This window comes from Natator depressus, chromosome 1 (genome assembly GCF_965152275.1).
Source record: "Natator depressus isolate rNatDep1 chromosome 1, rNatDep2.hap1, whole genome shotgun sequence".
In the NCBI taxonomy this organism is placed as follows: Eukaryota; Metazoa; Chordata; order Testudines; family Cheloniidae; genus Natator; species Natator depressus.
Window position 1 is genome coordinate 278,887,661 of NC_134234.1, and position 26,075 is coordinate 278,913,735.

General features: G+C 41.3%; 2 protein-coding genes across 9 annotated transcripts in view; both read left to right on the top strand.

Moving 5' to 3' along the window:
- OSBPL8 (oxysterol binding protein like 8) overlaps positions 1 to 5,341 on the top strand; it is a 193,954-nt gene extending 188,613 nt beyond the window's left edge. For all 8 annotated transcript variants that reach the window (XM_074942004.1, XM_074942007.1, XM_074942008.1 and 5 more), the window contains one exon: positions 523 to 5,341. In XM_074942004.1, coding sequence (XP_074798105.1) covers positions 523 to 658 — 136 coding nt within the window. In that variant the 3' untranslated portion in view covers positions 659 to 5,341. The remainder of the gene's footprint in view (positions 1 to 522) is intronic.
- A 4,840-nt stretch (positions 5,342 to 10,181) lies between these two features.
- BBS10 (Bardet-Biedl syndrome 10) lies at positions 10,182 to 14,421 on the top strand. Its single transcript, XM_074951403.1, has 2 exons — positions 10,182 to 10,383; positions 11,772 to 14,421. Exons 1-2 carry the CDS (start codon positions 10,193 to 10,195, stop codon positions 13,822 to 13,824), a joined length of 2,244 nt encoding a protein of 747 aa, XP_074807504.1. The 5' UTR covers positions 10,182 to 10,192; the 3' UTR covers positions 13,825 to 14,421.
- The last annotated feature ends 11,654 nt before the right edge of the window (positions 14,422 to 26,075 follow it).

A 26,075-nucleotide genomic window follows, 5' to 3' on the forward strand; every position in this document is an offset into this window, starting at 1 on the left:
GGGGGAAACGGCAAACTGCAGCCACTGGGAGCTGTGGGGGGCCATGCCTGCAGATGGTCAACGTAAACAAAATGTCCTGTGACCCCCCCACCAGATTACCCTGTTGGGCTGCATACCGAAGTTTGCTGACCCCTGGTTTAACTGAAGAGAATGTGTTGACTAGTATCTATTGAACATGATGAAAAATGCAATTCTTGACTATGTTTCTGCTTTGCCGTATTCTTACTTGCAGACTCCAAGGCCTTCAACAATATGAGGAGTTTGGGATGAGAAATGTTAGTTTCCTGCAATTTTATCTCTCATTTTAGGTCTTTTATTTTTTTTTGTTGTTGTTGGGTTAGTGTCTTGATATTGTGTATCTAAAAGCCCAGTAGAATTACATCAATTAACCTTTTCTCCGAAAGCTGAAAGAAAATAGCCTCTTGATATTTCATGGTGTTCCTCACAGAAGACAGATAATGTAAGAAACTGTTTCAATCATCTGGATGTCCACTTAAGAGAGTTTCTTTTTATATTTTACAGGGATATTATGGCTCTACGGAACCGTGTTACTTCAAATTCACCACCCCTGGAAAACAATTTCTTGCAGTTTAAGCACTATGTCTTTATTTTTCTCATGGTTCTGCTGCAACTTATCATCAATTTCTTATTCAAATAGAAGGTCTGAACAAAAGACTCTTTGAACTGGAATGCTGATATACTACGGGGACCATATTTTAAGTTGGTTTGGACTTTAAATGATGCAATATTATCTAAAAGAGACCTATAGTTAAAACTTAAAGAACTTCACCTCAAATCTTTATGCGTACATGGATCAAGATCTGTTGTATTCCTGCCTAGCCAATTGAAGTGGGAAATGTGTAAGTGCCAGTACTCTTGCTCTTTGTGTATGCCTCACACAAACACAACAATAGCCTTGTATCTATAGTATCTCATAGGTTGTCCTAACAAATTTCCGTCCAGAAAATGTCAAACTCAGAATTCAGAAATCTGTTCCCCTCTTAGTGGGGACATGTAATGTCTATTGATGAAGATAAATTGAGAAAAGAACAAACTTAACAATTTTGTAACAAAATAACTTCTGAAGTAACCAGCTTTACTATTTTATTGAAAGTATGGTGAAACGTGTTTCAAATCAAACAAAACAAATACATTAGTAAGCACCATAAGTAATAGGAATTGGCTCAACACAGAGTTTATGGCTTTACCTGAAATCTGTGTGTTTTAGTGCTCTGATTTGGGAGGAGGTTTTTCTAAATATATGGCAGTATTTTAATTCTCGATTATGGTGGTGATATACAAACCACTAGATTTTCATGGATGGCCACTTCAATCCTTTTATTAAAAACACTGTCTTACATTGTACATAGAATGAATTGTACAAGTCTACAGTACCCATAAAGACTACTATATTAATGGTCCACCAACATTTCCATTATGAACCCATATGTCAGGGATTTATAACTATGTAGTTACATTTTTCTCAGTTTACTAAACTTGAATTAAATTGTGTGGGAACTTCCAATAAGTTGAAGAAGATAAAGACTACTGCTATCAAATGGTTTATTTGGTGTTTCTGTAACTCAGAAAAAAATATTAACATGCAAAGCTGTGTTTAGTGTGAAGGGCTTGATGTTAGGTTCCAAAATGAAAGGCAGTTTAGAAATAAGAGTTCAGTCCTGCTATTAGATTACCACTGCTAATTTTATAAAATACACAGCAACAAACCTTAGCTATTTAAGAGCAAGATGAAGCCCTAAATCTTTATTAAATTCCTCCTTACTGCAGTATATACACACTCTGGAACTCATCCCAATATTCCACAATTGGACAAACTAATAATATAGAAGTTGAAATTGGATTTTAAATATAACTTTTTATTCTAACATGGTTTTGGTCTTAATTGATATGTTTGCAAACAACCAATTTTTTTAAGTAAAATTAAGTTTAGATACCAGCATTTACAGGGTGAGATCTCCTCTTCCTCCCTCCCCCCGCCCTCCCAGCCCCCATTTTGACCCGTTTACACAAGTTAAAAGGGGCTCTAGAATCCCAAGTCCTAGATGGGGAGACCTTCCCTGGTGTAGACACTGGGGAAGACCGCCATAAGGCTGTTTTCCAAGAAGCCCCTCTCAAGGTTTGGCAAGTAGGAGGCAGGGCCACAGCACTGCAAAGATTCTGGGCAGTGCTGTGGTCGATGCGGCAGCCTTTCAGGAATGCCCTAACTTAGTTTTGTCTTGAACGATTCTCTACAGCACTGTTCTTTAACATGACTATAATCTAGACCGGTGTTGTGTACACAGGCACAACCAAATTTTTGTAACTTGGTTGGAACACTACCATGCTACACCTTGTAATTAAATTTTTAAAATATAGAAAGAGCTTTACTGTAAAGAGGAGATAGTTCAACACAATAAGTCCCTAATAGAAACTAAAGGTGGCAGACATATATAAAAGGTTAGCAGATACAACATAAAGGGTAGGTTAAAAGATGAAAATGGAATGTTGTAATACTGATTTGACATTGCCAGCATTGCACAGAGATTGTCATTACACCACTCACAGAAAGAGAGAGATCTCTTATGCAGATCTGTTCCAAGACCTGCAATGTAGTTGGTATACTCATATAACTTGTGCTATACACGACAGGGACACATAATACATAGGCAAATGTGAGAGCTAACAAGCACTACACCAAGAATTTGGGCAGTAATATTAGATCCCTGAGATATTCCTACAGTTTTTATGTGTTGAACCTCATATTTGGTAATAACTTATCTAAATTTAAAAGAAATGTTTGTTAAAAATGTCCATCTTGCTCAATATTTATGGGTTTTAACTGCTTTATTCAAGGGCAGTTAAGGAGAAGCCCTTTACGGATATATTTTTAAACTAATTTAGTATTGATTTGCAAGCATCTATAGAACTGCATATTTATACTCATGCTGCAATTGTATAGGCCAAAATATTGTAATCGTTAGCTGACGGTGTTTTGGCCAATATCAGAATACATGTATGCACACCATATATTCCATATTTGAGATCCTGCCCACTTCAACTCTTATGTTTTGCATATGCATATACTTGAATAAGATGGAGCTAGACAAAATGCCCTTACTTACATGCAAGATGATTTTTTTTTTTTCTCCTCTCTCAATGTTTTTAGAGTCTGACTATCTAAGATATAAGAGCTGTTGGTTTAATTCCGGTCCCAAGAGGCAAGAGTACTTCATGAAATTTTTTCATGAAAAAGTAAAGCAACAGGTCCGCTCTTAGCTGCATTTATTACTCATATTCTAAAAAGCACATGCACTGAAAGCCTGATAATTCCTATTTTGCTCTTCTTTGTATGTAATTCCCTTATGTGAGCAGGAAAAGGTATGTATTGCCTGATTTTTAGGGTAAGGTTGATTACAGACCTGGTTTGTAAACCCTTTTCTTAATACATAAATAACTTCATATTTAGCCACCACGTGTAGTTGATCTTGAAATATTCTGTACTGAAGATTATCAGTTTTCTGCACATAGTCATAAAAACTCTGCTTGTACAGTTTGCAGATGTCTGAAGGCAGTGGCCTCCTGCTAGTTGTTAATATTTAAAACAGAGCACTTGTTTTCTCACTTGATTAGATTCTTTATTTTTTTTCTTGTACAGGAATTAGGAAATATTCTGAACTGATGGTTGTTGCCATGTGTTTTTTGATTGTTTTTAAAATGCACTCTAAGCCTTTAATTTGCCACTTAACTACTGTAGTTAGGTATAATTGACCTACAAAGAAAGTATGCGTCATGTGAAGAGCACAGTTCCAGCAATAGATAATGTTTCTTGTATTTCATATGTTGGTTATTTTTTAAATCGTTTGCATTATTTATAAGGGTACAGTATGTCTTTTTTTTCTTTTCTTTTCTCCAAATTAAATCCTGAAAACTTCATTCTTATTGTTGTCTTGTAAGATGTTTCATGGATTTTACAGTTCAGTGCCCTTCTGTGCCTTTGGGAAATCCTTCTTGTCTGTTTAATGTTAATGAAACAAAATTTGGATTCAGTGTATTTGTCTAGCATAACTTGGTGGTCATTTTTCTTAAAGGCCATTATTTCATCACCTAGTTTTTTTTGTAAACAAGAATGCTGTACTCTTATAAAAGTTTGACTAATCATTGTATTTCAAATATATCCTGAACTCTTTGGACATCATTGAAAATAGTCAGATATTTCTGAATATTGTAAACAGTGCCTTCTTGATGGATTTCACACTGTTTTGAGGTGTATAAAGAAGACATGTCAAATTTGTGCCATACATACAGCTGACCTTTTGTGGGGGCTATGTTTTTGAAGACTACCTTTCCCCCTTCGTCAGACTTTTTTAAAAATCAGAAATCACTATAAAAAAATCCATCCTTCCACTTCTGTTTCAGTTTTCTAGAATTTCTAGCTAGTGAGCAGTATGTCTGGTCTTTGCTTTTTTGTTCTTCTGTACAATGAAGCTGCAGTGCTTTGTTTGTGATATTACAGAAATAGCCATAATAAAAACTTAACATCACAGACAGATTATTTTGGCTTCGCTTTGTACTTGACTAAATTTAATCGAGAAATTAACTGATACAAAGGAAAAACTGGGGGGAGGAGAGGTTTTCAAGTGCACAAAGGGCAACAAGATACCCAACTCCCATTCATGTGTCTTGAAAATCTTCCCCTTAAGCATGTGGTACCTTTTTAATTATCTAGCCATTTTGTACAAACTACAAACCAAAGGTATATTTAACTGCATGGGAAAAGTGCTCTTTAAAATACATAGCTTGCCACTGTTATCTAATTCTTCATTTTTCTCTAGTTTCAGGATTTCCGGTAACTCAGACTAGCACACTTTTATTCACTTTTTATTATGTTACATATTGTTTGAATTTTTGTACTGTTATATTTTTTTTAGAAAATTGAAAATGGACTGTTATACAAAAGCTGTATAGGACCAGTGTTTCATTAATCCAATTCACAGAATATGTAAAGAGCCAGATCCCATGACAAAAATGAATGTGAATGTGTGTACTAAAATATTTATATGGGGGAAAATCCTTTATTCCTGTATGTTTTGTTTCTGCATATATCATGTTAAAATTGCTTTAGTATAGTATTGCACAGGTTATTTTAAAAAACATGCTTCATGTAGTATGATAAGAACTACTATGAATTCTTTAGAAAGATCCAGAAGTTGTGACCATATCGCATGTTTAAATGTACATCTGAGTTCAACATTTTGTTAAATGGCCATTTGTAAATTAAAGCACTACCACTGGTCAATAGTTTTGTATGACTAATGAATAGAATAAAGAGATGTCACCAACAGCATAAGCACAGTATGCTGAGTCATATTTGTGTGTCTGACACCACTGCATTTAAACAGATGGTAGGAATGGTACTGAGAGGAACACTTCAAATTGGTTACAGAATCATTTATCCCTGGATTTCCAGTGCTCCTTATTTAGTTTCTGTTTCCGGTTTCTGAATACAGATTTAGTATTTGGTCTGCCTAAGGTATCTATTGTAGGTGTTTTGCTGTGGTAAGAGTCTTGCAAAATGAAGCCTCTGTAAAGAGATCTCTGGCAATTTAAGTTGTACTGTTTGTTTATTTCTTCTGCTGCTGCTAGGATATCATGTTCTCATTTTGATTAAAATTTCCTCAGGGAGCATGTCTTGGCACTTAAGTAATTAGACCAAATATTATAAATTATGTACTAGGCTACTTTGAGGTGGTTTTCCTCATTCGGTGTGAAGGTTAGTATTAAGATGTTGTGGTGATTTTACATATATTAGGGCTGGCAAATAATTTTTTTAAATAATCGCAGTTAATCACAAGATTAAAAAAAATAGTTGCGATTAATCAGTTTTAATTGCACTGTTAATAATAGAATACCAACTTAAATTTGTTATAAATATCTTTGGATGTTTTTCTACATTTACAAATATATTGATTTCAATTACAATACTGAATTCAGTGCTCACTTTATATTATTTTTATTACAAATATTTGAATTTTAAAAAAAAAATAGTATTTTTCAATTCACCTTATACAAGAACTATAGTGCACTGGTTCTCAACCAGGATTATACATATCCGTGGGGGTACGCGGAGGTTCTCCAGGGGATACATCAACTCATCCAGATATTTGCCTAGTTTTACAATAGGTCACATAAAAAGCACTAGCAAAATCAGTATAAACTAAAATTTCATACTGTGATAAATGAAGGGGGGGAGAGCTCCCTTTGACTGACGGACAGCCAGCTGGTTAGCTGTAAAATCCCTCTTGGTAGCTGTTTGCTACTTGCTTTACCTATAAAGGATTAAAAAATCCCCCAGGTAAAGAAAAAAAAATGGGCACCTGACCAAAAGAGCCAATGGGAAGGCTAGAACGTTTTAAAATTGGGAAAGAAACTTTCCCTTTGTTTCAGAGTAACAGCCGTGTTAGTCTGTATTCGCAAAAAGAAAAGGAGGACTTGTGGCACCTTAGAGACTAACCAATTTATTTGAGCATAAGCTTTCGTGAGCTACAGCTCACTTCATTGGATGCATACTGTGGAAAGTACAGAAGATCTTTTTATACACACAAACCATGAAAAAAATGGGTGTTTACCACTACAAAAGGTTTTCTCTCCCCCCACCCCACTCTCCTGCTGGTGATAAACCAGTCGGAGAACACTTCAATCTCTCTGGTCACGCGATTACAGACATGAAAGTTGCGATATTACAACAGAAAAACTTCAAAACCAGACTCCAGCGAGAAACTGTTGAATTGGAATTCATTTGCAAATTGGATACTATTAACTTAGGCTTGAATAGAGACTGGGAGTGGCTAAGTCATTATGCAAGGTAACCTATTTCCCCTTGTTTTTTCCTACCTTCCCCCCTCCCCCCAAGACGTTCTTGTTAAACGCTGGATTTGTGCTGGAGATGGCCCACCTTAATTATCATACACATTGTAAGGAGAGTGATCACTTTAGATAAGCTATTACCATCAGGAGAGTGGGGTGGGGGGAGAGAAAACCTTTTATAGTGGTAAACACCCATTTTTTTCATGGTTTGTGTGTATAAAAAGATCTTCTGTACTTTCCACAGTATGCATCCGATGAAGTGAGCTGTAGCTCACGAAAGCTTATGCTCAAATAAATTGGTTAGTCTCTAAGGTGCCACAAGTACTCCTTTTCTTTTTCCCTTTGTTGTTCTCGCTGGGCTGAAGAGAGGGCAATAGGAATGCTGTGTAAAGTTTGAACCAGATATGAAAACCATCAGATCATATCTAGAACTACTTTTAACAACCCAAACATGTAAGTAAATTAGGAATGTTTAGGAAGATGTAATTAGGTTTATTTCTGTTTATTTTTTAAGGCTTGTGGACTCCTCTGTGCTAACCCCAGATGCATTTTTTTGCTTGTAACCTTTAAGATAACCCCCAAGAAAACTATTTTGGGTGCTTAATTTTTGGAATTGCTCTTTTAAAATCTAGCAAAAGCCTAAGTTCCAGTTGTATTTTCTTCCCTTTTGTTCTTAAAAAAAGGTAAATTTTATTAAAAACAGGATTGGATTTTTGGTGTCCTAAGAGGTTTGTGTATGTTTGATTAGCTGGTAGCAACAGCTAATTTCCTTTGGTTTTTTTCTCGGCTCTTCCCCGGAGGGCGGGTGAAAGGGCTTGAGGGTACCCCACGTGGAGGTATTCTGAAGTACTCCTTCCTGGCTCCAGTGTGTGTTTGTTTTTTTGCATTGGGGTGGTGGCAGCATTTACCAAGCCAAGGTCAGAGAAAAGCTGTAACCCTGGGAGCTTAATACAAGCCTGGAGTGGCAAGTATTAATTTTTAAAATCCTTGTGGGCCCCCACCTTCTGTACTCGAAGTGACGGAGGGGGATTTAGCCTTGACGTGGATTTTACAGCTAACTGGCTAGGTGTCCATCAAAGGGAGTAACCCTTCCACTTCATTTATCACACAGACAATGACTTGTTTATACTGTTCTAAATACTGTACACTGAAATGTAAATACAATAGTTATATTCCAATAGATTTACTTTATAATTATATGGTAAAAATGAGAGAGTAAGCAATTTTTCAGTAGTGTGCTGTGACACTATTTTGTATTTTTATGCCTGATTTTTAAGCAACTAGATTTTAAGTGAGGTAAAGCTTGGGGTTACTGAAGACAAATGAGACTTCTGAAAGGGATACAGTAGTCTGGAAAGGTTGAGAGCCACCGCTATAGTGTAATCTTTATCATAAAAGTGCAACTTACAAATGTAGAATTTTACATAACTGCACTCAAAAACAAAACAATGTAAACGTTTAGAGCCTCCAAGTTGAAGCATGAAAGGGCATATGAATATTTAGTATATCTGGTTGCAACGCTGGCTACAACAATGCCATGCGAATGCCTGTTCTCACTTTCAGGCGACAGTAAATAAGAAGCAGGCAACATTTCCCCCTATAAATGTAAACAAACTTGTCTGTTTTAGCAATTGGCTGAACAAGAAGTAGGACTAAGTGGATGTGAATGAGGTGAATTGAAAAAATACTGTTTCTTTTGTTTACAAATATTTATACTGTAAAAAAAATCAAAAATACTAATATAAAGTGAAGCACTACTCACTGTATTCTTTGATGTAATTGAAATCAATATATTTGAAAATGTAGAAAAACATCCAAATATATTTTTAATAAATTTAAATTGGTATGCTATTATTTTGAACAGTGTGATTAAAATTGCGATTAATTGTAACTATTTTTTAAAATCTAGTTTACTTGTTTTGTGTTAATCGCATGCATTAACTGCGATTGACATCCCTAAAATATATATAAAAATACAGGAGTGGGGTGTGACAAGTTTTTATCACTGTGCTTTTTGAGAGAAGGAATTTATGTTGTTTTGGTTGAGATTGCACCAAAAGCTGTGCTCCTATAGATGTAGATAGATATCCTGCCGCAATCCTACAGTAGTTCTGATCTGCAGCCATATATTGGAGCGTTCCTGTGTGTATATCATATGTTTGTTAGTTTGTGTCCATTTGAGTAGTTTGTAATTTGCTTAGCTCCATTATCTTGAGATGCTGTTGAATTCTACTACTGAATAGTTTTGGCAGTAAGTTAATTGGGAAGGGCATAGGGCAGGGGTGGGCAAACTTTTTGGCCCAAGGGCCACATCTGGGTATGGAAATTGTATGGTGGGCCATGCTCACAAAATTAGGGGTTGGGATGAGGGAGGGCTCCAGCTGGGGGTGCAGGCTCCAGGGGGGCATGGGGAGGGGTGCAGGAGGGTCTCTGGGCTGGGACTGAGTGGTTTGGGTGATGGGAGGGGGATCAGGGCTGGGGCAGGGGTATGGGAGGGAGACAGGCTCTGGGCAGCACTTACCTCAAACGGCTCTTAAAAATAGCAGCATATCCCCCTCTGGCTCCTACATGGAGGTGCAGCAGGCAGCTCTGTGTGCTGCCCTGTCCGCAGGGCCACCCCTGTGGCTCCCATTGGCTGCAGTTCCTGGCCCATGGGAGCTGCGGGGGCAGCACTTGGGGTGGGGGTAGTGCACAGAGCCCCCTGGCTGCCTCTACCTGTAGGAGCCAGAGGGGGGATATGCTGCTGCTTCTGGGAGCTGTGCGAAGTGGGGCAAGACCTCACCCTGCTCCCTGGCTGGAGGGAGGAAGCTCCTGACGCCACTTCCCCCTGGGACCTCGGAGGCCTGAGCTTTTCCCCACACCCCGCAGCGCTAGAAACGGATCTTGACTAAGAGGAGACTCGGCTTCCGTCCCCCCCCGCCCTTATTTGAGCCAGGGCCTAACCCCGCGCAGTCCCCGCCGTGTTGCCCTAGGCAGCGTGCTCCCAGCGCGCGGCTAACACGTGCTCTGCGGGAGACGGCGGCAGGCGGTCCCACGTGAGCCCCAGCATCGCCCGCCCCCTGCTCCTAGCGGGAGGGCCAGGTCCGCGTTCCCCCGAGGCGCGCGTACCCGCACGCGCCACTCACGAGCGGCTCGGCTCAGAGCGAGGCTCGGCCTCTGGGAGACGCGGCACGAACTAGAAAAGGCGGCCGCGTGCTCCGCCCTCCCCCCACCCCCAAACGGCAGAAAGGGGTGGGGGTTTTCACCCCTCCCCTTTGACTGGGCACGTTACCGCCTTCCAACGTGATGGCGTCACGGCGCCGGAGATCCGCAGCGGCGGGCGGTTTCCATGGCGTCCGCGGCGTCCCTGGACTTGGGGCGGCTGGTGCAGGAGGCCGAGGCGCTGGCGAGCGCGGTGCGGGGCGCGGTCGGGCCGCGCGGGGGGCAGGTGCTCCTGACCCGCCCGACGGGAGAGACGCTGCTCACGCGGGACGGGAGGCGAGTGCTGGAGGCGCTGAACCTCGGCCCGCCCACGGCCAGGTAACGCCGGGCGGGTACATGCCGCCCGCGCCTTCTCGGGGCGGCCGACGCCGCCTCCGCGTTTCGGTGGCTTGTGGCTGCGAAACGTGAGCGGGCCGGGCCTGCAGCGCCTCGGAGCCGAGCGCCCCTGTGTGGGGGTCCCGGATTCCCGGGCCGCAGCCGGCCCCTGAAGCTCTGGGACGTCCCTCCTCCGGCCCAGGCCACGGGGCAGAGCGGTGGCGACTGGTGCCCTCGCAGCAGGCGGGCGGCAGTGAGAAGAGAAATCCATGAAACGAGGGGCAGCTGCTCACCCTGGGCAGAGACCGCACAGCAGCGTCTGCCAGCAGTTCCGGGGTGCGTTACACCCCTTCACACCCACCCAGCTTCATCCTCCCCTCCGTCAGCCGGGCGCTGATGGGAGCAATACAGCCCTGCCCTGCCCCCAGCATAGGCCAGGGCCCTCGCCCTTCGCAGCACCTGGGGACAGGGAGGGGTTTGGGCTTCTCGCTAGGATGCTGTGGCCTTTGGCTGTCACTGGTGCCTGCCTGCCTCTTGCCTACTTCTGGGTCTGGCCTATCTTTCAAGCCGTGGGTAAACCTTTCCATTTGTTAAAATGACACCTTGGAAGAACCTGCAGCGGATCATGAGTAAGGCTCTGTTTTAGTCACAGGTATTTTTAGTAAAAGTCACGGACAGGTCATGGACAGTAAACAAAATTCATAGCCCATGAGCTGTCTGTGACTTTTACTATATATCCCTGACTAAAACTTGGGTGGGTGCGCCACGGATACTCGGGGGAGGAGGGGGGGAAGCGTGGCCCAGGGGCTCCTCAGGAGGTGGGGTGGGGGCAGGTTCCCTGCCCAGCTCCTTGGAAGCAGTGATCTCCAACTCCTAGCTCCACGTGTTGCTTCCACTCCGCCGCAAGCCCTGCTTCTGCAGCTCCCACAGGTTGGGAACTGCAGCCAATGGGAGCTGCAGGGGCAGTGCCTGCGGGCGGAGGCAGTAGGTGGAGCTAGGAGCTGAGAGAGGGGCGTTCCTGTTGCCCTTCCGGGGAGCCTCCCCAGGTAAGCACTGCCCCGCACACCCAGACCCCACACCGAAACTCCTGCTGCTGGGGGGGGGGGTCAGACTGCCCCAGCAGCAGCTGGTGCGACTGGCCAAGGGGCTGCCTGTGCTGCTCAGGTGGCTCCCAAGCCAGCTACATGGGCCACTTCAGAAGTCACAGTAGTCCTGGAAAGTCACGGAATCCATGACCTCAGTGACAGACACGGAGCATGAGTCATGAGTGGCTAGTATTATCTTTTGAAAAGTGAATAGTTGAAACACTTTTATTAATAAATTGAAACTATTAATTAAAATGTGTTGGTAAAAGCCGCCCTTAATTTACTTTGTTTTCCTTTTTCTACCAGAATGATGGTAGCTTGTGTCTCCAGGCACCACAGCATGACTGGAGATGGTGCTAAAACATTCATCATCCTATTGTCCAAATTACTCAGAGGACTTCAAGCAATTCTTGATAAAAGTGAAGGATCTCCATTTTGTGAAGATATTAAAAGGAGAGAGAGATATCAAAAACATTGTCACAGTCTGAAGCAAATATCTCAGTCTCTTATGACATTTCAGACTCACATATTGGACCACATTATGTCACAAGACCTAAGAAAACATTTTTTATCTGCTTTTTCTAGTTGGGAAGGAGAGATACATAGGGACACAATGGAGTCAATATTCGAAGCTTACTTTTGTGGAAGAATAGGAAATAGTCATCAGAAGCTTCTTTCCCAGTTGAGTTGTGATTTTTATTACCAGTGTATACCTTTCAAAAATGGTAGAAATGAAATGCTGAATTTAGTGAATGAATATTTTGTAGAATTGCATTCTGCTGTAACAGGTCTTCCTGTTTCAAATTCCAGGATCTTAGAGGGACTTGTTCTTCACAGAGATTTTGCTGTGTACTGTCCAACAGATGGGGACATAAGAATGTTAATTGTAACAGAATCGATCCACTCTCCTCTTTCTGCCTCTGGTTTAGACTTTGTTGTAAATGCGGAAGTTCAGTGTCAGGCATCCCAAGTCTGGATTACAAAAAGAACAGAAGCTATAATGAAACACTTGAAGAACAACAATATAAAAGTATTATTGTCAAGCGTGAAACAACAGGAAATAGTTAGTTACTATGCAAAAATAAGTGGTATATCTATTGTAGAGTGTTTATCATCAGAAGAAATCTCTCTTCTCTGCAAGACCACAGGTATCTCACCTTTTATACCTACTCGGGACAATATATGTGGTGAGATCACTGAAACCATGATGGCAAAATTTTGTCGGCCTCTTGTACTTGGCTCCAAGAGATATGTTCATCTTGGTTTGACAAGGACATGTGCCTTTCAGCCTCATTGTGTAATCTTTTGTGGACCAGTGCATGGTGTCACTGAACTGCATGCCTCTGCTTTTCATGGAGCATTTAAAATGTTACAGCAACTATTTAAAGCAGTTGATCTGAGTTACAGATGTAAAGCACAACCTGAAAACCCAAATAATGCATCAAAAGCTGTACATTGTAGTTGGCAACATTCAGCTACTCAACAAAAACTCATAATGGAGAATATTTCTTGTAATAGGGAAAAGGTCAATGACCAACAACTGAAAACATCTATGGCTGAAACAGAAAAACAGTTTATAGACTCTTCTTCATGGGTAGGTGAAAATCCATCATGTAATCAAACAGACTTACAAAAATCCTCAGTCCTAGCCATGCCCATTGTAGAATTAGAGAGTGATCTTATGTTTTCAGCTCTAATTGACAGAGGTATTTCTGGAAGAGAGTTACAGAAACCGCCACTGAAATGCAAGCATCCAAATGAAATGTGGGTAAAGAATAAGAGTGAGCCAGTTGTCAACAACCACAGGCTTTGTAATGATGCTATGACAGCTATAGAAAACACCAGTACATCAGTTGTGTCTGAACAGCTGAACGCTGCTAAGGAGAACTGGAAAGCAGGCAATCGTATAGTTCCATTTAAGTATGAGAAGAGTTATAAACACACAGTCCAAAGTTACACCAACATGGTCATACAGGCAGGGTCAGTTTTGCCAGTTGGAGGTAACTTTGAGATCCTGTTACATTATTATCTCCATTCCTATGCAAAACAATGCCAACAACCAAAAATAGCTGTTATTTCTACTGTAATTGCTGATGCATTGCTAAGCATTCCAAAAATCCTTTACAAGACAACAAAAGAGAACAGTTTTACTCAGGTCTATTTCAAAGCCATTAGTGCACTTCAAACTAATCAGCAGCTGCCCATGCATCACCAAGGTCTAGAATCAGTGTATTGTAAATATCAGTTAGTAGCTTCTGTTCTTCATTGTGTTACAAACCTTCTCACTATTGATTTAATAATTGGTATTAGGAGACTACCTCAAAAGACTGAGGTTAATGATTCGGAAGAAGATTTGTGAAAACAATGTTTTTGTTTCTCCTATGTTGTTACCGGAAGATTTTGATTCAATTATATTAAGCCAATGATGTTACTTTAGAAACACTGCTTTTAATTTAAAACCTTTATTTCCAATGTATCTGTTTCGGTATGAAAGGTTGTGGACTGCCGTAAGTGATTTTCCCGGGAAAGTAGCAGCTAGCTAACTTTCCTTTGAAGGACAGGGATACAGCCCTCCAAGATTAGACTACAAACAATAAATTATTCGAAAACAAAAATATTTATTTGGAAGTGAATAGTTACAGTAAAAGAGTAGAGATAGAGGTACAGTAACTCCTCACTTAAAGTCATTCTGGTTAACGTTGTTTCATTATGTTGCTGATCAATTAGAGAACATGCTAGTTTAAAGTTGCACAATGCTCCCTTATAACGTCATTTGGCAGCCGCCTGCTTTGTCCACTGCTCACAGGAAGAGCAGCCCCTTGGAGCTAGCTGGTGGGGGCTTGGAACCAGGGTGGTCTGGCAGCCTCCCTATCAGCTCCCCACTCCCCTAAGTTCCCTGTGCAGCAGCCACCCAGCAGGCTATCAATTGCTGGCAGTTCAGCTGTCCTTCCTGCTGTCCCACTGACATGTATTGCTCCTGCCCTCTGCCTTGGAGTGCTTCCTGCTTGCCGTGGGGGGGGGGGGAGCGAGGGGCTAATGTCAGGATGTCCCCCTCCTCCTGTACCCCGCTTATCCCATTTCCATAGAGCGGGGGGAGGGGGGCGGGACACAACAAGGCTCAGGACAGAGGGAGCTTCCTGGCAGCAGCTTCTGTCTCAACTTGCTAATCTACTTTAAAAAGGCAGTGTACTTAGAGTGGGGTCAGTGTACGTAAAGGGGCAATGCAAATATCTCTCTCTCTCTCTCTCTTTGTGTCACACACACACACATACACACAGAGTTTATGTCTCTGCCTGCCATGCTGTCTCCCCTCCCTCTATGCGTGCTACCTTGTAGAGTGTGAGTCTACGTTAACAACAATGGGTTGACCCTTGAGTGCTCAGCTGATTGCGAGTTCATCATTTAGCGGTAAGGCATTCCCTGGGAAAGATCCCACCTTCTGACTTCACCACCTCCACCAAGCTTCACAATCATCATTGCAGTGTAGCAGTATTAAATTGTTTAAAACTTATTGTGTGTGTGTGTGTATGTATATATATATATATAAAAATTGTCTTTTGTGTGGTGAAAAAAATTTCCCTGGAACCTAACCCCCTCATTTACATTAATTCTTATGGGGAAATTGGATTTGCTTAACATCGTTTCGCTTAAAGTCACATTTTTCAGGAACATAACTACAACGTTAAGTGAGAAGTTACTGTAATAGAGTTACAGTATAAACATGAAGCGGCGTGGCAAATAAAGACACAGCCCTACCATTACAGTTTCAGTTAACTATCACATATAACAATATGATCATTCACTTAGTACTCTATACCTTATAACAATATTTATTACATATACCAATTAGGGCTGTCAAGAGATTAAACAAATTAATCATGCGATTAAACAATAATAAATACCATTTATTTAAATATTTTGGATGTTTTCTACATTTTCAAATATATTGATTTCAATTAGAACACAGAATACAAAGTGTACAGTGCTCATTTTATATTTATTTTGATTAAAACCTAATACAAGTACTTTAGTGCAATCTTTTTATAACGAAAGTTGATCTTACAAATGTAGAATTATGTGCAAAAAACCCCCCTGCATTCAAAAATAAAACAATGTAACATTTTAGAGCCTACAAGTCCACTCAGTCCTACTTCTTGTTCAGCCAATTGCTCAAACAAGTTTGGTTACAATTTGCAGGAGATAATGCTGCCCGCGTCTTGTTTACAATGTCACCTGAAAGTGAAAACAGGCTTCCACATGTCACTGTTGTAGCTGGCATCACAAGATACTTACGTGCCTGTTGTACTAAAGATTCATATGTCCCTTCATGCTTCAGCCACCATTCCAGAAGACATATCCATGCTGATGACGGGTTTGCTCGATAACTATCCAAAGCAGAGCTGACCGATGCATGTTCATTTTCATCAACTGAGTCAGATGCCACCAATGGAAGGCTGATTTTCTTTTTTGGTGGTTTGGGTTCTGTAGTTTCTGCATCAGTGTGTTGCTCTTTTAAGGTATCTGAAAGCATACGCCACACCTCGTCCCTCTCAGATTTTGGAAGGCACTTCAGATTTTTAAACCCTGGGTCAAGTGCTGTATCTATCCTTAGAAATCTCACATTGGTACCTTTTTTGCGTTTTGTCAAATCTGTAAAAGTGTTCTTAAAATGAACATGTGCTGGGTCATCATCCGAGACTGCTATGACATGAAATACATGGCAGAATGTGGGTAAAACAGAACAGGAGACATACAATTCTCCCTCAAGGAGTTCAATCACATATTAATGCATTTTTTTTAACAAGCATCATCAGCATGGAAGCATGTCCTCTGGAATGGTGGCCGAAGCATGTAGGGGCATATGAATATTTAGCATATCTGGCACGTAAATATCTTGCAACACTGGCTACAAAAGTGCCATGCGAATGCCTGTTCTCACTTTCAGGTGACATTGTAAATAAGAAGCAGGCAGCGGTATCTCCCGTAAATGTAGACCAACTTGTTTGTCTTAGCAATTGGCTGAACAAGAAGTAGGACTGAGTGGACTTGTAGGCTCTAAAGTTTTACATTGTTTTGTTTTTGAGTGCAGTTATGTAACAAAAAAATCTACATTTGTAAGTTACGCTTTCACAGTAAAGAGATTGCACTTCAGTACTTCTATGAGGTGAATTAAAAATAGTATTTCTTTTTATCATTTTTACAGAGCAAATATTTGTAATAAAAAATAATATAAAGTGAGCACTGTACACGTTGTATTCTGTGTTGTACTAGAAATCAATATATTTGAAAATGTAGAAAAACATCCCAAAATATTTAATAAATTTCAATTGGTATTCTATCTTTTAACAGTGCGATTAATTTTTTTAATCGCAGTTCATTTTTTGAGTTAATTGCGAGTTAACTGCGATTAATTGATAGCCCTAATATTAATCACTTAAAATTAAACATCTAGTACATGCTGGCGTGGCAGGTACCAAATGGCTTGGGAGATCTCACTCAAACCACGGGCATCCAACTTTATTTATACTTAAAACACATACGTTCAAGGATGTTTAATAGAAAAAGATTTTGACTTAGAGGCCTCTTAAGATTCCCTCTGAGACTGTCTAAAGGTCCTTCGCTTTGTCAAAATTTAGGGAGCATCGATAGCTATTGCCCGTTGTCACTGGCCGCTGGGTCACCTGCTGACTGCTTCCCTTAGGTGAAAGCAATACCTCACGCAGGAAAGACAGAAGCCTGTTGGTTGCTGCTGTTGGGCTGCTGCGGAGGCCTCCCGCTGGCCGGGTGGCAGAAATGGAATCCTGGGTGGGCTGCTGCTGTAACTGCCTTTCAAGCAGCCTCTCCCTTGCTGGGTTCTGCTTATGCTGCAGCCTCTGTTCTATAAGCACTTTTCTTCCTCGCAGGTGTCTGGCAGAGCTCCAGTCTCTTGCTGGTCCTGGTCCCCTACAGAGCTTTAGCTTGCTGGCTGTTGCCTTTAAATATGAGTTTAGCTCATTAGCTATTATTTTATTATTGTAATTCAGTCAATCAGCCTTCAGAGATTTGCATATGCTAATTTGTCATGTGTCTTGACATGTGACACTCAAGCTTAGCCAATCAGCTTCCAGTTATTAGCAAATGTTAATTACTGGTTAGCATATGCTAATTAGTCACTTACCAAAAGCTCCTCCTCTGTTCCATAGACTTTTGTGGGCTCAATGTATCCTTATGAGGTTTTTCAGCTGATCTTTGGATGAGCCCTAGCTACTTTCTGTCTGGACGTCCGATTGGTTTCTATGGGCTATCGTGTATTCCTATGGGGTTCTGCTGAGTCATTCCCCACAGGAAGTGATGCAATAATTTGCCTTGATTGCATCATCCCTATTCATTTCTGTGGGCTCCCATGCATTCCTATGGGATTTCCCACTTTACATTACGTAATCCTATACTATAGCCGCCATCACTGTATTTTCTAATTTAAATTATTCTTAATTTTTATTTAATTAAAGCTTTATTCTTAAAACTAATTACTATTCTAAGCATGCCAAAGGGTCCTGACACTACCACCACTCATTTTGTATTCAATTAAGCAATTTAAAATTTTGGTGAATTTAAAACCTTTTCGAGGTTTTTCTGCAGATTGTCTATTAGGGCTTGATAAAGCATTTCGGGCAACTGAGGCGAAAATCTTATGTGACAACATGTTCTGGTCAAGTCTGGATGCCCAAAGCTCACTGCAAGAACAAATACTTCTTCCTATAACAAAGAGGGAAGAAAAAGCAGATCACTGCAGGTTTGTATTGCTGTTGAACTCAGTAAAGCAATTTCTGTTAATTTATCAGGCAGGTTTCAAACGCAAGCAAATGTAATAGTATGCATTTAGGGTTAAATTGATTCTGGCCCTGTGCACCATATTGTGGTGGGTCTTGTGCGAATCTGCCCAATTTTGAATTTCACCTCATTTTTCACATTTAAATATTTATGCAAATTAAATGTGAATTTTGGTTTCCCTGGCAAGTTACCTGTGGTATGTGCCATCAAAACTTTGGAAAGCTAAAGAACTAGCTTTAACAGTTGTTTAAAAAGTCAAAATGTCTCTGTAATTTATTGACCTTCATAAGGAGTTGAATTAAATATGATTTTAAACACTGTGTTCCGTTTTTGTATATATTTTCCCTAATTTTTTTCTGTCTACCATATTCTTATAATCCATTTCACATCAATATTTTCACTGTTAAGACATCCAACAGTAGACTCTAGGCCACTGTAGTATATTCCTGTAAAGCACTGTCTGACTGGATATGAAATCTAGAATTTCTATTCTTTAGCTAATCATTTTGATCACAGTAGCGATAGTAGGAAGTAAATCCACATTATGACTGGCCAACATTTGATCTGTCAGATTGTTTTTACATGGTATTCATGGCTTCCAATATTTTTAGGTATTCTGGCTCATGGTCTTGTGTCACTATAAAAATAGGCTGAGTGCAGAAGAGAGGCTGTACAACTAAACTCCTAAACATCTACTAAACATCTTTTCAAACTGTGGTGATTGTCAGTTTTCTATAAGTTTCTCATCCTAAGACTTACTTGAAGATTAGTCTTAACTTGATGCCTTAATTTACCTGTTTTTTTAACGGTCTACCATAGTGATGCATGGACTAGGTCTGTGGCGGCCACCAAAGGGGTGGATATCCTTGTGGAGCCCCTGCTACAGAACCCCCAGCTCTTTGTGCAGGTGGTGGAGTCCCCCTTGGTGCGCCAGAGGTTGGTCCTGGCGGAAGTCACCAGAGTCAGAGACCTCCTGCACTACGACTGGGGAGACTAGCTGGATCCCCTGACGCTCGCTTGGCACATGGGGCTCTCCAGGCCTAGTACTGACCCGGCATGAACTTCAGGAGGTGAGGGCCGCTTTATCGCCCACTGCTCGGGTTTTCCTTGACTGGGTCCTGCGAGAGGGTACGCCCTGCCTGCCCACCCTCCACCCCAGGTCCTCTGGACCTTTTCAACAGGGCCCTGCCCTGTGAACCTTCCGACCATCATGCCCCTTTACCGTGAGCCAGCTGCACGAGTTGTAGCCCGTTCGGTTCAGACCATGTCAAGAAAACATCTGTACCCGCTCGTGCTCCGCACTCGTCAGATCCTCACCCTCGTGTCCTGCCCCGACACAAAGTGGCGGGACCTCCTGTCACCTCTGGAGGGTGAGGAGCCCCGGTGGGCCAGCCTATATTCCACCCTGGTGCCGAGGCCCACTAGGGACATCAGCTGATGGCTCCTTCACGGAGCCATGAGCATAGGTGTGTACTTGGCGTGGTTCACTCCCCTCCCAGACACCTGCCCCTTCTGTGGCATGAGGGAGACCCTGGCGCATGTATACCTGGAGTATGCCAGGTTGCAGCCCCTATTCCGATTCCTCTTGAATATATTCTTATGGTTTTGGTTGCACTTTCCCCCTCACCTATTCGTCTACGCATTCCCTATCCGTGGCCCCACTAAGTCACGGGAACTCCTTGTCAACCTCCTCCTAGCCCTGGCCAAAATGGCAATCTACAAAACCAGGGAGAGGAGGTTGGCCAACGGGGTTTCCTGCGACTGTAGGGGCTATTTCCGCTCCTCCGTCCATTCATGCATCTGGGCAGAGTTCCTCTGGGCGGCATTCACTGGCTTCCTTGATGCCTTCGAGGAGCAGTGGGCACTGTCTGGGGTTCTCTGCTCAGTGTCCCCGTCAGGTTCCCTTCATTTAGCCCTGTGACCTCACTACCATTCCTGTTATCTCCTTAGTTGTCCCCCATAATTATTTGGAATTCCGGACCTGTGGATCCTCCCCTTAGGCTGGGGGAGGTCCTTTAGCAGTGGGCGGGCTTCCGCCCACCCACTCCCTGGATCCCAACAGGATAGTGATGCATGGAGGAAGGAGAATACTGAGTAAATGGGCAGCTGCAGCTGGGAGAAGCGATCATATTTGCATCCCTAGTAATAGTATTAGGTATTAATACTAATATCAACAGGGATTTTATAATCAATTATTAAATTGAAGTAATATGGGAAACTTAAAAATCATATGTTGTAAACAAATACTTTTCTCTCTCGTCAATAACTACTTACATTATTAAAACTGAATGTCAGGTTTCTTCATTTTTTGTGCTGTTTGTTTCCCTTTTGCATTTTTCTCAGTACATTCAGTGGTGATTGATTGAAGTCATTTTCACTTTCAGGTCCTTCTACTGCCATATTTTGTTTGCAAATACAGTAGAAAACTTTATTTAAATACAAATTTCCATTGGAATTAAAAAATCTTGCCAAAATTTCTATTAATTTGGGGTTTTGTAAAAGTTTGTTTTACAGCATGTGAATTTTGAGCAAAAATTAAGTTGGTACAGTACCTTGAACTTTAGGAAATTTGAGAAAAAGAGTTAAACTGAAGCAAAAAAAAGTTGCTCAAACATATTGTGGTGATAAAGATGAACTTCTTGCTTTAAAAAAAAAAAAAAGTGACTATAGTGAAGCTTGTTGTTTTAAAATGTTCCCCAAGGCTACCTTCATGTTTAATGAAGTGATTACAAGGCCCAGCATGCGATTCTCCATTTTGAGCCCGTCATGATGGGACCTATAGTCTCTGGGCTGCACTGTCTGAGTAAGATGAGGGCAGGGCAAATGACCCCAGTTTATGCACATTAGTGTAGACCATAGGCTCCAGTAAGTTGCTAGTGCAGCTCTCATTTGAGAAAAATATGGGTGCCTCGGACTGTTCTAACACAAGGAATATCAACTGTAATGACTAGTAAATAACTTCTTTTTTTAAAATTTAGGACCCAGTCCTGCAATCATCTCCATTTGGGTGGACCCCTGCACTTGATTCATTACAAAATAGCGGGTCCCAGTGTAGGCATAAGTGTCTGCCTTTACAGTTCTCATGGCAGGCTAAAGGTCTAAGTTATCTTTTGCTAGCATAATCACTTGTTTTGGGGGGAGGGGGAGGTTAAAAGGAAGAGGTGAAAGAGGATCACTCTTGAACTTGGATTCTGTGTATTAACCTGATAATAGATTACTAAAACAGCCTAACAGGTATGCAGGTTCCTATGTATCTTGTGGCAAACTGGTCCACAACTTTGGTGAAGGGCGTATGAAATCTGCAGCACTCTGAAGCTTCCACAGAATAAACCATTTGCATTTTAAAGTTTGAGTTTTTATTAAATATGAAAATGAGTAATACAATCAGGACTCTGTCCCCTGGTGTTATTTATGTTGACATTCAATTTATTTTACACTGTTGTCACATTTTCAGTTTGTGTACCACAGATTTTTGTAAAGATAAAGCAAAATTGTACTGTTGAGTATGAAGGATCTGATCGCTGGATAAGAGAGTAGTTAGGATTCCTGGCACTTGGAGAAGCAGTTTGGGATTAGCTCATTACCTATCATTTGCCCCACAAGATAAAATGATTTAGATTATACTTTTTTTATCCTGGTTAAAGCATTAAGGCTAATTAAGAAGTTGACAAAGCTGATGTCAGGTGTAAATATCCTGTCTTTGTATACAAAAGTTATGTGGGAGAATTTACAAAATAGAATGATATACTGTCACTGTGCCTCAGTGGGTCACACAGCTGCGGATGCCAGATTCAGGACAAATGCTGAGAAATAGAGCAGACTTACCCTAGACTGGTAGTTATTCTACCATTAGATGTACCTTGCCAGTAACAAAAGTAAATGTCTCTCTCACCACACTGGTTAACATGAAGTAAAAAATGCAGTTTCCTTAGGCATTCCAGCATTTATTTCACCACCCAGACACAAGACTTTATGATGAGTGGTTATAGAAAACCAATTTAATCAAACAAAGAGTTCTTCTGATCTCAAGAGACCAGCTACATAGCCAGGTCAATATTTAACTCAGATCTTACCCAATAATCAGACTCCTGCCAGTCCTTTAGTAACTAAAATCTAAAGGTTTATTTATAAAGAAAAGGAGTGGAGAGTTAAAATGGCTAAGGAAATCATATATAAGCAAGTAATTGCAAAGTTCTTATGTTAGGTTTGAAACAGTGATGGAATAAACTGCGAGTCTGCAGATGTCTCTCTGGAAATTACCCAGACAGCTTGGGGATCATCAGTCATTGTTTAGAGCTTCCTTGTTAGAAATCCAGTCCAGAGAAACGAAGCAGGAAATTAAAACAAAATGGAGAGTTTTCCAGGGTCTTTTATATGTTCTCCCAATCCCATGTGGATGGGATTTTACTGTCCCAAACAAAGCTCCCAGTCTCAGATTGTGGAAAATTACAGGCACAAGAGGGAGTCCAGGGTCACATGAGCAAGTCACATGCCCTTACATGCTTTGATGACTCACAGGAGCAGCTATTGCCCATATTATTTCTAAAGTGTCCATAGGAAGGCTTGCTGAGCTGGATGAGTTTCTTCTGTGGCCAATTGTGAGAGTTAATTTTCTTTAGTGAACCATCAACACAAAGTTGTCTGGCTTCATTGTATATTTTACCTGGTGGGTATCACCCCAGGAACAAACACATTTGGGATACATATCTATAGCCAATATTCATAACTTCAGATACAAGAATGATACATGCATATAAACAGGATAATCATCCTCGGCAAATCATAAGTTTCCATTGACACCTTACATGATACACTTTGTTTAAAATTTGTTGCAGTTGTATAACGGTAGAAACAATGATATACATGGTCACATTTCAATCATGTGGCATCACAATACCATATAATTATTTTAAGATACTTTTCCACTGATTCTTTCCACCTTTCCCTCAACATCTGACCCTGCTTTATTGCATCTCTCACCTCTGAAGACTAGTTAAGTTGAGTATTTGAATTTTACCCTTTTTCCTGCTCTTATTTTAGGAACCATCTTTTTTCACTTTTGAACTACTAAAGACAGCTGAGAGCATGGCCCTCATTTTGTGAAGAAGACAGGGCCACAACTCTAGTTCTGCTTTCTGGATTGGCCATTGTGAGGCACTTATCCAGCATATGACTGTTTCATTTTCAATCCTGGTCCAAATGCATTATGATCATATTGTTCCACAGGCTCAGGGAAAAGGGAGAAAGGCATTAGTCCAGATGCCACCAGGTTCACCGACTGATCTGTCTCTTTCCATAGTAGAATCCTCTACATTTTAGATCTGTGGTTCTCAACCTTTTCCATACTGTGACCCCATGTTAGAACAGAAAAAATGTTTTTGGACTTCCCACCTTCTGTCTACGCATAAAGGGAGAGTGGTTGTGACTCCTCAAAACCTGTCTGAGACCTTTCATGTCCTAGATCAGAGCTAGCATGTCTCCACTGGTATTTTCTCCTTGAAGCTTCTGTCCATCTCCACTGGGTGGTGTATGCACATTTTTAAGCGTTATAATCTGTGTTGGCAGATGATATTCACTTCCACATGCATGTGACTTCTTAAAAAAAATATATGCAAGAGTTTTAGCCACATATCAAGTAGCATGATAACAAATAGAGGCCACCTTTTGAAAATCTGGCTCATACAGCAAGTCCAGGAACTGAAACTGCGTCTCTTGTAGGTCAACAGAGTCAGGATGTGATGGGCTTTTAGGCTGGCAATAATTCAGTTTTTCAATATTACTGTTTGGGAGTTGTCTCAGTCTTAACATATTCATGGATGGTGTGACACTGCACCCCATATTCATCATAGTAATTATATTATTATTATTTATTATTATATGATTATGGCATAATTATGATGCATTTTGTATAAGATAAGTCATGTGAGGTGCCACTGAAAAAGTTTTTTGCTTAATATGATTATCCTATTTGTATGCAAGTGTCATTTTTGTATCTGAAGTTATGAATATTGACTATGTATCTGTATTTCACATGTAGCTATATCTGGGTGACGCCCACTAGGCAAGATGCTTTCAGTCTAGATCAGTGTTTCTCAAATGCGGCCACCAGAGCCTTTTCTTGCGGCCACAGCCATCTGGGCTGTGATGGCAGGGTACAAAGCAGTGCCCCTCTCCCAGGGCCTACAGCAGTGGTTGGGCCCTGCCCCCCTCCAGGGACACAAATGCTGGAGGTGCAGGCAGCTGGTGAATTCCCCACTTTCCTCGGGGGGGGGGGGGGCATGCTTCGGCCAAAGGGTTTCGGGCTTAGTCCATGTGGTGGCAGGCTCTGGCTCCAGGCTCCGCTGGGCCGCACTGCCTCCCTGCCCACCTCCCCATCCAGGACTTAATTTGTGTCAGGGCTTGCCGGGATTGAGTAAGTCTGCTGTGAAAACTGATATTAACAAACATACAAATATCATTTTTCACAGCAGAAGATTTACCAACTAGCAAGTCTTAGAAAAAAAAAAGTACAGCCAAAAAAGCAAAAGAAACAACAACAACAAGATATAAACATGCAAAGCGCCTTATTTGTGCTTCTGTTCTGTTTAGGTCCAGTAAAGAATAGAGACAACTGTAAATTATATTTATTACTGAGTCTGAAGAAAACCCTACATAAATAACTTACTATGATTTGGACATGTGTATGTGCATATTTATTTGTTTCTCCTAAAGTTAATTATGTATTTTAGGAAAAATTGTCAGTGCGGCCACCAGCAATAGTTGGTGGATGCACTCTGAGGCCACACAAAAATTTGTTGTGAGAACCCCTGGTCGGGCTAGTGGGTGGGGAAGGGCCTATTCAGGGTAATGAGCCATTAGGGAAAACAATAAGTCTTATGAAAAGCTTATCTCCTTCCTAAGAACTGAGCCTTCCTGAGAACACTCCAGACAGTCTGTAAATAATTGCTGCTATGACTCTAAAAGGACATGTGACAAGGCCACATGATTCTGGACTCCATCTTGGGATGTCAGTATTTTTCCACAAACCAGTCTGGGAACCAAGTTTTGAAACAAAGAGTTTCCTCCATATGATAAAGCTATATAAGGCAGGGAGTGACATCATCTGTTGTTCTTCACTCCCCGCACAAGAAGATTCCTGGAAACACCTGAGAAACAAAGACTGAACTGGGGGAAGTGCTGGACCCAGGCTAAAGGGATTTCTAGCCTGTGTATGAAAGACGTGGGGATTCCAAGCTGTAAAGCAAGTGCAGCTTGTCTCTGAAGATTCCCTTAAGAATCTGCAGTCTGCTTGTATCATCAGCCAGGGTGAGAATTTGCTAAGTCATATCCTATCTTAAATTTAGTTTGTGTTTTTGTTTTTTTACTAGGTAATCTGCTTTGATCTGTCTGCTATCACTTATAATCTATTTTTGTAGTTGCTAAACTTGTTGTTGTTTTATCTAAATCAGTGAGTTTGAATGAAGGGCTTGGGAATCTTAGCTCAGAGAGGCTGTTGCATATTCCTCTCCATATTGAGGGGTGGGGGCGAACTCTGTGAGCTTACACTGTACAGTTCCCTGGGCAGTGCAAGACAGTATAATTTTGGGTTTATGCTCCAGAGGGTGTGCGTGCCTGGGGAGCTGAGAGTTATCTTGGTTTAGCCTTTCTACTGTTGGATGTGCAGTGGCTAGTCAGAGAGCCTGCATGTAACTGCAGCTGGGTGTGTCCCTACTTGTGTGTATGCTGGTGGAAGTGTAAGATTGGGAGCATGTCTGAAGCTTGTCACAGCAGCACAGCGTGAGAGGGAGCCCATGCTGGTGG